Source organism: Gymnoscopelus braueri (assembly GCF_963280865.1).
Source record: "Gymnoscopelus braueri genome assembly, chromosome: 13".
In the NCBI taxonomy this organism is placed as follows: Eukaryota; Metazoa; Chordata; class Actinopteri; order Myctophiformes; family Myctophidae; genus Gymnoscopelus; species Gymnoscopelus braueri.
The window spans coordinates 17507974-17522639 of record NC_137615.1 but is presented as its reverse complement, the minus strand read 5'-3'; the positions used below and the strand labels follow the sequence as shown (position 1 = coordinate 17522639).

At 42.1% G+C, this 14666-nt stretch overlaps 2 protein-coding genes across 3 annotated transcripts in view; one reads left to right on the top strand and one right to left on the bottom strand.

The window, feature by feature from the left end:
• Positions 1 to 489: 489 nt before the first annotated feature.
• nr5a5 (nuclear receptor subfamily 5, group A, member 5) lies at positions 490 to 9038 on the top strand (the record flags this gene model as incomplete). Its single annotated transcript, XM_080448177.1, has 7 exons — positions 490 to 622; positions 2428 to 2543; positions 2994 to 3135; positions 5599 to 6353; positions 6807 to 6926; positions 7542 to 7689; positions 8791 to 9038. 7 exons carry the CDS (start codon positions 490 to 492, stop codon positions 9036 to 9038), a joined length of 1662 nt encoding a protein of 553 aa, XP_080304303.1.
• Positions 9039 to 9740: 702 nt separating this feature from the next.
• The window catches only part of camsap3 (calmodulin regulated spectrin-associated protein family, member 3), a 36762-nt gene continuing 31836 nt past the window's right edge, over positions 9741 to 14666 (bottom strand). For both annotated transcript variants that reach the window (XM_080447806.1, XM_080447807.1), the window contains exons 13-17: positions 14217 to 14509; positions 13829 to 13922; positions 13004 to 13119; positions 12788 to 12906; positions 9741 to 12604 (exon numbers count right to left, since the gene is read on the bottom strand). In XM_080447806.1, the coding sequence (XP_080303932.1) occupies positions 12305 to 12604; positions 12788 to 12906; positions 13004 to 13119; positions 13829 to 13922; positions 14217 to 14509 (922 nt within the window). In that variant the 3' untranslated portion in view covers positions 9741 to 12304. The remainder of the gene's footprint in view (positions 12605 to 12787; positions 12907 to 13003; positions 13120 to 13828; positions 13923 to 14216; positions 14510 to 14666) is intronic.

Genomic DNA, 14666 nt, shown 5'->3' with positions numbered 1-14666 from the left:
TCAAGGCCACATGCATTTTCAGGGCATGTTTATGTTAATGATTTAAATATTTTTTAAATTATGAATGTTATATTAGCCTTCAAATCTAAGTGTTTGCCAATTATTTGGGTAAATCTAAGTGTTTACCAATTATTTGGGGGCTACTTGCAATGTCCTCATGGACCACCAATGGGCCCCAGCCCACAGGTTGAGAATGACTGACTGACTGACTTGACTGACTGACTGACTGACTGACTGACTTGACTGACTGACTTGACTGACTGACGGACTGTGTAGGAGTGCCTGTCAGGAGAGGTTTTATGACACTCACTATGGATCAAAGTCCATGTGTGGGGCCTCATCCAAGCATCAGTCCACCAGGGCTGACCGGCCTGCCTGCCTGCCTTTCTCTTTCTCTGTCTCTCCTGCTGTCTCTGTCCCGGGCTCCTGTTCTCTTTGAACATGATGAACAAACTGGGCTGATACGGGCCCCTCACCCCATCAACCAGAATGGAATTACCTTATCATCACCACACAGAGCAGCACCAGCCTCTGGCCCACTGTCCCACTGAATACGCCCAGGATCTGTTGACTTTAGAAGGCTCTTCAACATGTGAGTACTGGCCTGAGGTAGCACTCCGAGGTAGTGCTCTCTCTGATCGACTCAATAGGGCAGAAGTAATTGCTTGACACAGAAACACAATCTGTTCATAATGTGATTGCTTCTGGACTTGTGAAAGATGTTTGACATCTCATCTACTTTAAACTGTTGTCCAATGTGAATTGCAATCGTTTAGAATTTTGTTGCATATCAAATTCTAGATGTATAAACAAAAAATATATATTTTTTAAATGTTTCCATTGGCAGACCTTTTCCTATGAAGGTTCAATTCATAAACTATGCGCATCATGGAGAATTATGTAAGAGTCATATCTGAGATTTACAGTTTAGCCAATCAATCTGACTGATAAGATACTAGATGGTAGTGCTATATAACTGTTGTGTCATTAACTCCGCTATAAACCTGATCACATGACCCACTTACATGTCAATCGAGCGCTTTCATTCCGTCAAACCACTTGGAGTCTACTATATCTATCTACCTATCCATCTTGATATATATCGATTGTATATTTAGATTCACTGCTGATAGATTTTATATGGATTTTGAGTCTGAAATAAAGTGTGAATCTACATAATCCATACCCACTGGGCCAGCTGACACTACATACAGTATATCAGTCTCATATCCACTGTTGATAGTGGATATAATATGAGACAATAGATGTATGTTCATGCTTATATTATAAAGCTATTATATCTATTATGCTAATTATTAAGCAGTGATAGATTGTACATTATTTGTTGTACATTATTTGTTGATAGAATATACATTGTGTGTGTGTGTGTGTGTGTGTGTGTGTGTGTGTGTGTGTGTGTGTGTGTGTGTGTGTGTGTGTGTGTGTGTGCATGATGATGTATTTTCTGTTTACTAAAGAGAGTCAGGGAGACCCCTGTTATTGAACAAACACTATAGTAATGATTACTATCAGAATATAAAGCTTTAACTTTTAAAGAAAAACGTTTTGTTTTAACCAAAAAACGAACTAATCTCAGACGTATTTATGATTTTCACTTAACAACATAATTGTAGCAGTGTTTCTACACACTTTCACACGTTCATGGTTTTACAGTGAAGTTGTGTGTTTATGTTATGTCACGAAATGTTTACCTGACTCACTTGTACAGGTCAATGTTTTGCTTTAATCCTTGTTGTATTGCATTATTACTCTATTTTGTTATTAAACCCTGTTTTGAACTTGTTTTAATCTTATTTATATTGTGTTCCATTGCGCAGCACTTTGTAACATTGTTTCGAAAGGTGCTTTATAAATAAAATGTACTTACTTACTTATATGCGTTTCTTCTCAGAGCAAACAAGATGCTTCATTACTTTGTTCAGTGCCATTGTTAAGGCTTTAAATTCATACTCATTGCTTGTTAACAGCTTGCTGAGGAGTTTATTGGCTGAAAGACAGAATAACATGTATAGTAAAGTCTATGTCATGCCTTGTGTTTGATGTCGTTCCATTAAGCCAATATGGGGTTCGGGGTCCTTGAGGGGCTTCCGGGGGGTCCCCAGCTAAATGATAAAAAACCACACTGAGTAAATGATCATTGAGCATTTTACGATATAGATTGGGTTCCCGGAGATAGAAATCGTATCAAATGGAGATCCGTGACCTATTGATGTAAATCAAACTTCGGGTTAACAACTTAAACCCCTCAGGGCTCTATACTAGTGTCTTTTCTGTTTTCTGTTATTGTGGGGAAAGCTGTTGCTGAAAATAGCCGATCAACAAGCACACAATACGGATGCTGGGGGTTTAAATGCTGCTGGGGTTAAAAAAGGTTGAGAATCACTGTGTTGATGCTTCCTACTGTAGGTCAGGATCTGAAAACGGAGTTGGAGACGAGGCCAGAGCCCGAGGAGGGCTGTCCAGTCTGTGGAGACAGAGTGTCTGGTTACCACTATGGACTGCTCACCTGTGAGAGCTGCAAAGTAAGCTGTGCCACGTTCAGAACCAGTGGTGGACATTAACAAAGTACATTTACTTGTACTTAAGTACATTTATCTGTCTGTAATTTATGTGAGTATTTGTTGTTGTTGTACATTTGAAAGACAAAGATTGTACCCAAACTTACAAAAATGCATTATGAATTATTTCACAAAAAGTGAAAAAGCTGATCTACAAGCTCACAACACGTCTGAAAATAGGTTATTTTCACCTTCATTTGTAGTTGAGTAATATTTGACCAGGAGTAGGCCTACCTACTGCTGTATACTTGACTCAAGTATTGTCTGTGGCTGAGTTCTTTGTCCATTACTGCTCAGAACAAAGTATACAGCTTGGCTGAATGAGTTTAAAGTGTCATTCTCTCATTTCTATTTATGTTTTTCTCTCCATGTTGCTCTTTTTCTGTGTCTGGGTCTCTGTCTGTCTCTCTGCAGGGCTTCTTTAAGCGCTCTGTGCAGAACAACAAGCACTACACCTGTGCTGAGAGACAGAGCTGCCCAATGAACCCTTCACAGAGGAAACGCTGCCCTTACTGTCGCTTCCAGAAGTGCTTGGCAGTGGGCATGAAAAGAGAAGGTACATCATGTACACACACACACACACTCACACTCACTCACTCACTCACACTCACTCGCTCACTCACTCGCTCTCGCACTCGCACATGCGCACACACACACACACACACACACACACACACACACACACACACACACACACACACACACACACACTCTTGACCACGCTGGGGGTTTGGGGAGTTTGACACTTTTATCAGGCTTTACTTACATAGGATCCATTAAAAAGTTAAAAGTAGCAATAAAAGAGCCATATTAAATAATAACATTTAGCTGGGGACCCCCTGGAACCCCCCCAAGGACCCCACTTTGAGAACCAATGCTTAACGCTTTTTGAAAGTCCTGAAAAAAGACTCGCGCAACAGAAATCGGCAAGACACACCATCTCCGGTTTACTTCCCGTATTTGCATAGTCTCGCGTCTCGCGTAGCTATCTGCGTGAAGTAGGCGGACGCCTTTTTAGGAGACCGGAAGCAGTTTGGTAAGCCCCTTGAGATCATGCAGCATCTGGTTTTCAAGGGATTCCAAAAATAATGAACCCTCATAATGAACCCTGATCGTGAGTGGCTGTATTTGCAGATTCAATCATTCTGTCAAGGTGAGAGGTGTTAACTTCAAACATCTATATTATCAGAAATGCCTGGTGGTGCAAGAGAAAAGCTGAGGTTCCTCAACTAGAAGATTGTGGGTGTGAATCTTGGTCCTGGTGAATATTTATTTTTGGTCAAAGTAAAAAGTTCAATATTATATTGCACATTTTATTGCAAGAGTGTTTGAAAATAGCACATCTACAAGCGACGCGTTGTGAGCTTGTAGATAATAGGCGCTGCATATGCAGGTAGGTTGCTTATAATTGTGGTCTTGTTTTCCTAGACCTGGTTGCTTATTTCTGTCACAAAATATGGCAACACTGACGTCCGAGTCAGACGACGTCGATATGACGTTCCACTGTAACCATCAAAAAGACATCCATACAACAACGCCGACACGCCGTTCATACGACGTCTATACGACGTCCAGGTCAGACCTCAGTAACCACCCAAAAAAAAAAGAAACAACCAGACATTTTACACAACGCCGATACGCCGTGCCTACGACGTCAACACGACGTCTAGGTCAGACCTCAGTAAGTGGTCTCATGTTGTTGCCACGACACCTGCTGGCTGAAAAAAATCAATGCCTTGTTTTATGTCAAGGACCCCCGAATTAATGTATTTGGCCGTGGATGTGGACCCCCATACAAGATTTGTGTTTTTAAAATGTTTCTAAACTATTTAAATACAACACTGTTTGAGAAACTAGTTGAAAACTCTATAGCCACCAAATGTTTCCAAAGTGACAATAACAGCCACTGTACAAAAAACTAGTATAGTTCTGGTTGATTAAAACTGCTATAGTTTTGGTCATAAAACTAAGAAATTAGTTAGTGGATGTATTTGGAGATTCAGTCAACCTGTCAAGGTGAGAGGGGTTAAGTTTAAACATCTACTGTATATTACTTGAAATGTCTGGTGGTGCAAGAGAAAAGCTGAGGTTCCATAATCAGAAGACTGTGGGTTTGAATCTTGGTCCCGGTGAATATTTATTTTTGGTCTTTGGTCATATGTTTAACCGTGTGTACAGATTACAGTTAATATAGGAATATAAGACTTTATTAAAAGAATAGTTCACCCAAAAAAAATCGATCAATTACACACTCCATGAAGCCTTGAATTCATGGAGATTGTTTTGTTTTTGACACATTCCTGAGCACAGACTCAGACATATTGGTTGGATCGGCGGTGCCACGTAGGTGTGAGGGTAGCGTAGTGGCCAGAACCTGAGTCTAGTAGAACATAATCACGATTCAAAGAACCACTTTTAGCACTATTTAGCACCATTGTTGTTTAGTGTGACATATGGTCTACAGCCTGTAGAATAGATCATGTGTTTACCTGTAGACTATAGTAAACACATTTGAACATGAAGTTGATGATCAAAGTGACAGCTTCTGTAACCTAATCAGCCTGAGCAATTTCCTAAACTCGGCAAGCAGCAATATTCCCTCTGCTTCTTCTGTCCTTCTCAAATACAAAGCACAGTCCCTCACAGATCAGCCAAAGTTTGTGTAAACGACAAGAGAGTTGTGTTCACAACTCTTAACCCAGAATGTATAAATAAACTGACCCGTAAGGCTTTGTATTAAACCAATGGCTGGTCTGCTTCTGGAAATCAACTCTGCTGTATTGCAACATGCACTACAGTGTTCCATTGATATCCCTGTTCCAGTTAACCCATATGACTTATCTGTGAACTCATAAACCAGTGCTTGTGTAGCGTAGGCCATATATGACCTACATAAAACATCCTGACTTTGTATTACATCATGCATACGGTACAGTATTTTACAATAGAGACCATCTGCTAGAGAATCACTCATTTACATTTTCTGATGCACTAATGAATTAAATTGGTCCGTCTCCAGCTGTGAGAGCAGACCGTATGAGAGGCGGCCGGAACAAGTTTGGCCCTCTCTACCGGCGGGACAGGCAGCTGAAACTGCTGAGGGCATATCACCCTACAAACACTGCCTCCTACAGGATCAAGATGGAAACTACACAAACATACCGACCCACAGCTCCAAATGACATCCACCACATGTCCAGTCACACCATGGTCCCATTGTCCTCTGACCATTTTCACCAATCCCAAGTCTATGCCTGCTCTGGCATGGGCCAATCAAATGTCTCCATGCCTCTGGACTACACTGTGAACACAGAGAGGGAGCTAGCATCTCCATCTCTACCATGCCCCCGACTGTACCACCGGACCTACCCTGAATTGCCCCAGGAGAAGAGAGAGATGTCGTATGCTTCTACAACCCCTCTGACCCACCCGACACCCAGCAGTTTATTCCCACCACTTAGCGCACCAACGCCACCGTACAGCTTGACGCCAAGTTCAACTCCTTCTCTGACACCATCTTCAACTCCAACCCTACTCCCGGTCCTCACCCCGGTGTCCGCTGCTCCGGCCAACCTTCTAACACAGCTCCTGGAGGGAGAGCCAGACGAGAGCCAGCTGTGTGCCAAGGTCCTGGCCAGCCTGCAGAGGGAACAGGCCAACCGGGGCAAACACGACCGCCTCAACACCTTCAGCATCATGTGCAAAATGGCTGACCAGACTCTGTTCGGACTGGTGGAGTGGGCGAGGAATAGTGCCATCTTCAAGGAGCTCAAGGTACTGAAACAAAGGCTAGTTTTTCCCAGGTAGATCTGTGTGTTTATTTTATACTTTGTCGCATTGCTGTGAGATCTACAAGCTGTGAGCTTGTGGATTTGCTATCTTCAATATAAAATACAAATTTAAGTTGTCTGTCTGTCTGTGGGCCTCGTCAGACTAGAGCTTGATCAGCGAAAGAGAGAGACAGAGATACAGATAGAGAGACAGAGCGAGACAGAGAGCCTGTTTCACCCACGCAATAACACAGCCAATGTTGTGTATCGATAACTGAACACACTGATTGATGCATCACGCGGCTGCCGGCTACGCATTGTCATCGCAATAATTTTCTGCTTATTGTTAACACACTTTTTGAACATTTTACAATATTTCGGGACGTCAGGTTGAAAACGTTTCAGTGTGATGGTTCTAGCATGAAACTACTTGGAGATGTCCTGGTGCTCCTTACAGGTGGAGGACCAGATGGTGCTGCTGCAGAGCTGCTGGAGTGAACTGCTGGTCCTCGACCACCTCTGTAGGCAGGTCACGTATGGCTGTGAGGGCTGCATCTATCTGGTCACTGGACAACAGGTGAGATACAGTAGACCTATACACACAGTCTAATCAGATTTAACGCTAAGGGTTTTGCTATATACACTGTCAGAATATTACTATGCTGCATCCTCCTATAATTTGCTAATGCTCTGTAGTGTTAGGTAGGTAGGTAGGTAGGTAGGGTGGTGAGGCCAAAATTGTTCTGCCCGGTTCTCCTCAGTGGCTGGAGCAATTGATCTGACCGATTTGCGCACAGCCATTGACCATTACCATGTGCACCTAACAGCGAAGCCCGTTTTTTTATTTCCCCAACTGTCAGCTGTTTATTCGCGTTTTTGTGTAAAAGAATGTCGCCATGGTTACGGGGCTGCCCAGCTGTGGGATGGCCCCGCGAGCTATGGGACGAACTGCCTCCCGGGTTGCCAGATCATGTGCGCATATCCCCCCACGGATGCGTCGACCGGGTATGGACTAGTATATCTAATCAGCAAGTAAAGCCTACTTAATACTTTGTCGCATGACTGTCTGTGTCACTTAAAGAAAATAACAGATTTTCAGCTGGAAAATGCCCTGTGTGATATTACTGGCTGCACATGCATTTTTCAGGGTCCTAATAATGTAATTCTGATCAACCTTCCTTCCATGGCATAGATCGAGGTGTCGAACATTCTGTCCCAAGCTGGAGTGACACTGAGCAGCCTGGTGTCGCGGACTCAAGACCTGGTATACAAATTGAAAGCACTCCAGTTTGATAGACAGGAGTTTGTCTGTCTCAAATACCTGGTTCTGTTCAACCCCGGTGAGTTTTTACCTCTAGAGACACTCGAAGGAACTCTTCAAATGAAGCTCTGTAATCTTGTAACCTAAAGCAGTATGTCATTTGTCATTGCCATGGAAGTGTCCTGTGTGTTGTCATTAAAGGTAGGGTAAGTGATATTTTTGGGTTAAAACAAAAAGTATTTTGTTAAAATGTTAAAGCACTATAGTCTGATAGTAATCATTGCTATAGAGTGTTTGTTCAGTAACAGGAGTCTCCCCGTCTCTCCAGCTCTTTAATAAACAGAAAATACATTTTCTGGTAGGTGTCAAAATCTCAGCCAATCAGGAGAAAGTACCCATTTTTAAGCTTCATTTTTATAGTGTTCCAGTTCCAATTTTGCCTGCTCATTTCTTAGTGTCATCACTTCCAATTTCACTTGTTTAATCTATATCCTGATTGATTTCTCTATCCTGATTGGATAAAATTGGAAATGAAACTGAAACTGAAACAAAAATGCATTTTCTGTTTTATAAAGAGCTGGAGAGACATGGAGACTCCTTACATGGACAGGACACTCTATAGTAACGAGCACTATCAGAACATAGACCCATTTTGCAATTATTTGAATAATTGCAAATCACTTACCCTACCTTTAAGGCTGCATGCGTTCTCTGTGCCAGTGGTACAAGAAGTACAGATTTTTTACTTCAGTAAAAGTCCTGTATTAAAAAGTTAAAAGTTAAAATCAAAATATACATGAGGTACCTAAAAGTACTCATTATGCAGAATGTCTCATTTCACAATTTCTCTTTTTTCAAAATGTTTCGAAAATAGCAGATCTACAAGCTCACAACATCAGCTTGTAGAGCGGCTATTTTCAAATAGCCCAAGTATAAAATAAGGCTTAACTGAATAATGTATGTTTTAAAATCTAAATCTGCAAAGTAACTAGTAACTAAAGCTTGTCAAATAATTGTAGTGGAGTAAAAAAGTACAATATTTGCGTCTGTGATGTAGTAGTGGAGTAGAAGAGTAAAGTATCAAAAAATGTTATTTAAAAAACATTGTGCTTAAGTACAGTACTTGAGTAAAGGTAGGCTACTTACTCACGTTCCACCACTGGTCCTCTGTGCACTACAGACGTGAAGTCTGTGCGGAGCCGCAGGCAAGTGGAGCACACCCAGGAGCGGGTGAACAGGGCCCTGATGGAGCACACCCAGAGGACTCACCCGGGACACTCGGACAAGTTCGGCCAGCTGCTGCTCCGGCTGCCTGAGGTTCGCAGCATCAGCTTGCAGGTGGAGGAGTATTTGTACCAGCGCCACCTACTGGGAGACCTGCCCTGCAACTCCCTGCTGACCGAGATGCTGAACACCAAGCACATCTGAGAACAGTCAGAACACCCACCGCCATCGTGCCCTCATCGTTCACTCCTGAATATGAGAGTGCATCTGCCCTTTACATCTACCCTTCTTCCTCTACATTTCTCTTTCCTTGACCCTTTGAGACAGTTCTACTGATCAGAGCAGCCCTTAACTTAAGTTAATAAATACCTATTTAGATTCCCTGAGGTGAAGGAAAACATCTGACCCTGGATCAACATCGAAGAGGAGACTTTCTGAATGTGCAGCACATCATCACCCAAGAAGCCATTATCAGTAACAGTATTAACCTATGCAGCCAGGGATTTTATTTTCTTCCTTTTTTCTGTATTTAGTGTGGATCGATTTTAGATCCAACACTGCACAGCATGTACACTTGGGACTTATTTTATGGATGGTAAGACAATAAAGTACATTTTATTAGTATCCCTAAAACAAGTCCCAAGTTGCTGACTGCTACTGTACCAGATATATGTTTGAAATAAAATAAAAAAAAGTTTTTAAATGTCCCTAACCTAATCTCTTAACGTGCACCCATGTTCACAATGTGTTAACATGTTAACATATGGATTATACTGATTTCCACAACACCCAGGATCTGGCCTATTGCCACTGACATTAATGGTGAACTGAAAACACAAACATTTAACATGGGAAACAAAACAAAGAGGCAAAGAAACTTAGCATGGAAGTGACAAAAATCAAAGATGAGCATGATTTAAAAATGATTTTTATTTTTGTTCCTCTGGTCCACTTGCCAGGGAGAAATTGGTAATCAAACAGTCTATGAAACAAACACAGATACTCTGCCACCACAGAGATAACAGAGCAAAAAGAAAAGGACATCCATGTTAGACATGACATTTATGAAATGAATGAGTGAATAACCACCTTAAACCAAAAAAGGACATAAATAATAAAATCTGAAACTAAACATCAAATGCACCATCTAATCCATACCCAATAAATACACCTCCAGGTGACAGGATTTCTAGAGAATTGCACAGGATCAACTTACATACTGTTCAGCTACCACATTTTCTTAACAGATACGGTATATACAAACTCCCACAATTTTCATCCACTTTCCCCACGTGCGCTTTGAATCAATCGTCTTACCAATTTCTCTGCAACTGCTTTAATACGCATCATTTTTCCACACATCTGCATTGGAATCGGTGAAACACAACACATTGGTTGGAGGCAGTCTTATGTGTCTGCTGTAGTGCTTAAGGAGGCAAGGGGGACAGGAGCAGGCCAAATGTCCACAGCATGGACAAGTAAAAAAAAAAAGCATTTGGCCTATTTTATTTCATCAGTCTGCCTACACAAGCCCCACGTTGTGGGGTAGGAAAGGGCTGATACAGTCCTGAATAATCCTTCATCAAGAACAAATGCAGTTTTGTGTCTGAACACATATGCTTATACACACAATGACACAGCTTCTTCATGAACTACAGGGTTTATTAATCCCTTGCTTGAGAATAGTTCAGCAAGTCTCAGCTGTTGGACAATTTCAATTCATTCTCACTCGCTCATTCTCCTCTCAAGCAAACATACGTACATCTCACTAAATGAGTAAGCAGCAGGCTAGCTTATTTGTAGCTTACAAAGGTCAACTTACTTTATACAAATAATTGTCAAAATGAAAAGAATCGGCAATAAACGGCATTCATTATATATTAAATCAGCATTGATTATCTTTTTCACACAGAAATTGAGCCAGGTATTGTTCAACATAATATAAAGCCCTCCTTCATGTTCCAGTATTTTTTTTCTTCTCGAGATGAGCTCAGGTAACATTTCTATTAATTACATATACATATCAAAAAATGGGAAATAAACCAACTAAGGGGGAAACGGTCTGATGAATTTCAGCTCCCAAAGGCTGAAGCGATTTGTCCAGCAAAACACATGTCAAAATTAGTATCAAAAAAACATCCAGATGTCTACAGCTGAAGTAAAGTCGGAGCTGAGTGAAGCTCGCTCCTACAGAGGCACAGGCAGTTTGTAGGTGCAGAAGTCCACGGCAGCCATTCATAACGCCACACTCCATGTGGAGCCGTCCCACCCCCCCCCCCCCACACCCCCAATAGAGCATTTAATAGTTCTGACTAACCAATAAAATCACCCCTGAAAGGGAATGATGAGTGGTTAGTGAATGGTGCCCTACATTCATTAGAGAGCAGTTTTACCTGCCACTTTCCAGCTGAGATCTCCGATCTGAACAGACAGCTGAGTCACCTCTCTCAGATGAGAGAGGGAGGGAGGGAGAGGAAGAGAGACAGAGAGAGAGGGAGACAGGCAAACGGATAGACAGACAGACAGAGAGAGAGGTTCCTGGAAGAAGAAAAGGCAGCAGAGGGTATAGCAAGAGGAATAGAGGGGTAGGACCAGTCTGTTCTGGCTGTCCCCTCACCATGAGTCCCATAGAGCAGTGGTTTTCAAACTCCTTAAAGGGGTTTCCAGGGGTTACCTCTAGGGATGGGACAATAATCGTTATTATTGTTTATCGCGTTGAAAAACGCTCACAATAATCGCATCGCAGAGATTTTAATTGATCGTGAAATTGTCCTCCGTCATACACTGGGATCAATTCACCTTTGCCGAGCTGCATATCCGGTACCACTTAAACCCTCTAGAATTGGTAAAACGCACCAGTAAAGAGGGTAATTTATAGTATTTTTTTCACTCTCTAAGTGAAGTTAAACATATTTTAAGCATATTTTGATTATCGCGTTAATATCGTAAATCGCAATTATTTTGGTCCCATCCCTAGTCACCTCAGCAAAATGAGTATAAAAACTTAACTCTAACCACTAGCGTCATCCACTATAAGGTGCAGACATTTAGACAATATCATACCTAATAACCAGTGATAAGAAAGATGGTCCTTAGGACAAACCCATGTCCTGTGGAGGGCCAAATAGGTGTGTGTGTTTTAATTTGAAAACATTTTAAAACCACAGCCCTAGAGGACTCTGTGAGAAGGAAGGGTAGGCAGGGTCTACGGTAGAGGAGAAAGAAAACATTCTAATAACATTATTTTACAATCTAGGTAGAACTGACTGAGCCGATCATTAAGTGAAGAGTGAATTGCTGCTGGAGATATATAAATGGCTGTAGTAGTGACAGATTGGCCCTTTGTCTCTTGGCATAGGGAATTGGTCTCTTTACTGTCAGAAAGTACATCTGTGTGTGTGTGTGTGTGGGGGGGGGGGGGGCGGGAAATCAACCAGGAATCAACCGTCTTTACCAGATTTGAGAGGTCTCTATTTCATGGTGCCAAGCTTTTTGGGGGTTCCTGGGCGTTTCTGCCAAAAGAGACCGGGGATGGTGAAGGCGTCCACGCTCATGGACATGGTTTTGGACGGGATGGTGGTGAACTGTTTGCGATCGGAGCTGTACTTGTAGATGGACTCTACCATCTCAGGCGTGATGACGCGGGGGCCAATGCCAGTGAGACGCACCATCTCCTCCGTCTCAGGGTTCATGGTGTACACAGCGCGGAATTGGCAACCGGCGTCTCTGAACAGGATAAGGAAGTGGTTGGCTGTGCTCGTCTCCATTTCCTTAAGAGGGAGAAACAAAGAGAGAGAGAGAAAGACATAGGGAGATATCATACCATGCGTGGGATTGTAAACATGCAGCAATCACAGTGACCTACAACCTCATAAAGCCCGATTTATATTTTGTCGTACAACAGTGTATAAATTAAGTGTCAAGGTTCCCGTGTGGACTCTGTATCGGCTCACCTCTACAATCTTGTTTTTCTGTGGTTCATTGACCTTGCCGGCCAGGCAGCATCGAGAGATAGCGTTGTGGATGATGAACTTATTGGACTTAAAGCTAGGCTCCTTGTACAACTTTGGTCCTGCAAGACAAAAAACAAACAAATCATATTTAGAGATGTCACATGTGAACAAAACAGCACCTGGTAGGCGACTAATCGAGCTCAACTAATACCTCACCTGTGTATTCCGGGATTGAGGCAGGAGACGATATATCGGAGCCAGTCTCCCAGTTGTCTCCATTGTGATTGCTCATTCTCCCTGGTGACATGAGTCTGGCGGGGGAATGAGAGCGGCTAGATGGGCAAAAGAAAAGGGAGCCAAGTGAGTAAAGTCTGCTGTATACAGAGTTATTATTATATTGAGCAGATTAGATAGCTTCAATATTCCATATCATCACAGTCGGGTAGAAACCTTGTACTGTATGTCCTGTTTTGGACAAACAGTACAAGGTTTCTGCCCGACTTTTCAGGAACTTTCCATTTCCTTTTCAGGAAATGGAAAACATAACCTGTGTTCCAAAGGGTCAAATGTAGCTATTATTTATTTAGTCACGAGTTGTTTAATACTTTTCCTTGGTTAATTATTTATAAAACCCACAGACAGTCTTAACCACTATCTGGGGCATGTCATTATAGGTGAAGATTTTCAATAATCGTCACCCAAAAAACAAAACAAACAACATTTTCAGCAGATCTACAATCTCATGAGCCATTTTTCCTATTTTGGCACTATGAAGTAAAAAAAAAAGTTTAAAAAAAAACACAGCGACAATAGGTTTGTAATGAGGGCAAACTGATAATGAGCTACAGTCACAGGTAATGTAGTTAAGAATTTAACCAAAATACCAGACATGTCACTTGTTTAAAAAGAAAAAAGAAAAGAAAAAAGAAATATGAATAACCCTGGTCCTTTTTCAAGCTGGAGAATGAAGGTTCTGTTCTTATCTCATCCATTTTTTAAATGCAAACCTCAAAAAAAAAATTATAACACTTGGAAGGTTACCTGGGAGATTTCCTGACAGTCAAGTTTCCAGAGTCATTAGCCATGGAAGACAGGTTCATAGTGGAGTGAGAGTATATCTTGTTCAACTTTGTGCCTGTGTAGGTATAAGAATAAGGCACAGAGAGTAGATAAGAGGAAGTACAGTAGATACAAATAATTATTTTCACTGCTACTCCCCCAATTATCCATATTGACATGCAAGCCATTTTGCTCTTATAGGGGGAGCCAAGTATGATGTATCCTCAATATGGCCGCCGTGGGAACATGGTGTAATAAACATTGCCCGATTCTCCAATATTTACCACAAGTACGGGCTCAAGTAAAATACTCAATTAAAAGACAAAATAGTAGAAAGTACAGCAGTGTAGTATATCATGCAACCATTTACCCATAAAGCCTTTGGCAGGACTGCGGGAGAGGGCCGAGTCGTCGTGGAAGACAGTCTTGGGCCTCTGCTTCTTAACCCCACGGACAGTGGTGGGTTTCTGCCTCAGGACTTTGTCCAGGTCTTCCATGATCTTGAGTTGGTGTCTCCTCTCGTACTCCTGCCTGGTGAACTCTCCTCGGCGTTGGGGAGTGCCCTCTGGTGGTGGGGTGCGTGGTGCTTCGGGGGTGCCAGGGGTCCGTGGTCTGTCCTCGCTTTTATCCGCCCAGCCTTCAAGGATCATCCACTGAGGCTTACTGATGTTGAAGGAGATAGAGATGTTTATGTCCCTGACATTTAGGCCCAAAGTCCCCCCCCAATGAAATTTACTTCCCGTTTGCTCCCTAAATTTCTGTCAGTCACTGATGCCAAGGAATAATTCTGAGAATTAAAATATATCAACTATTAGAACAA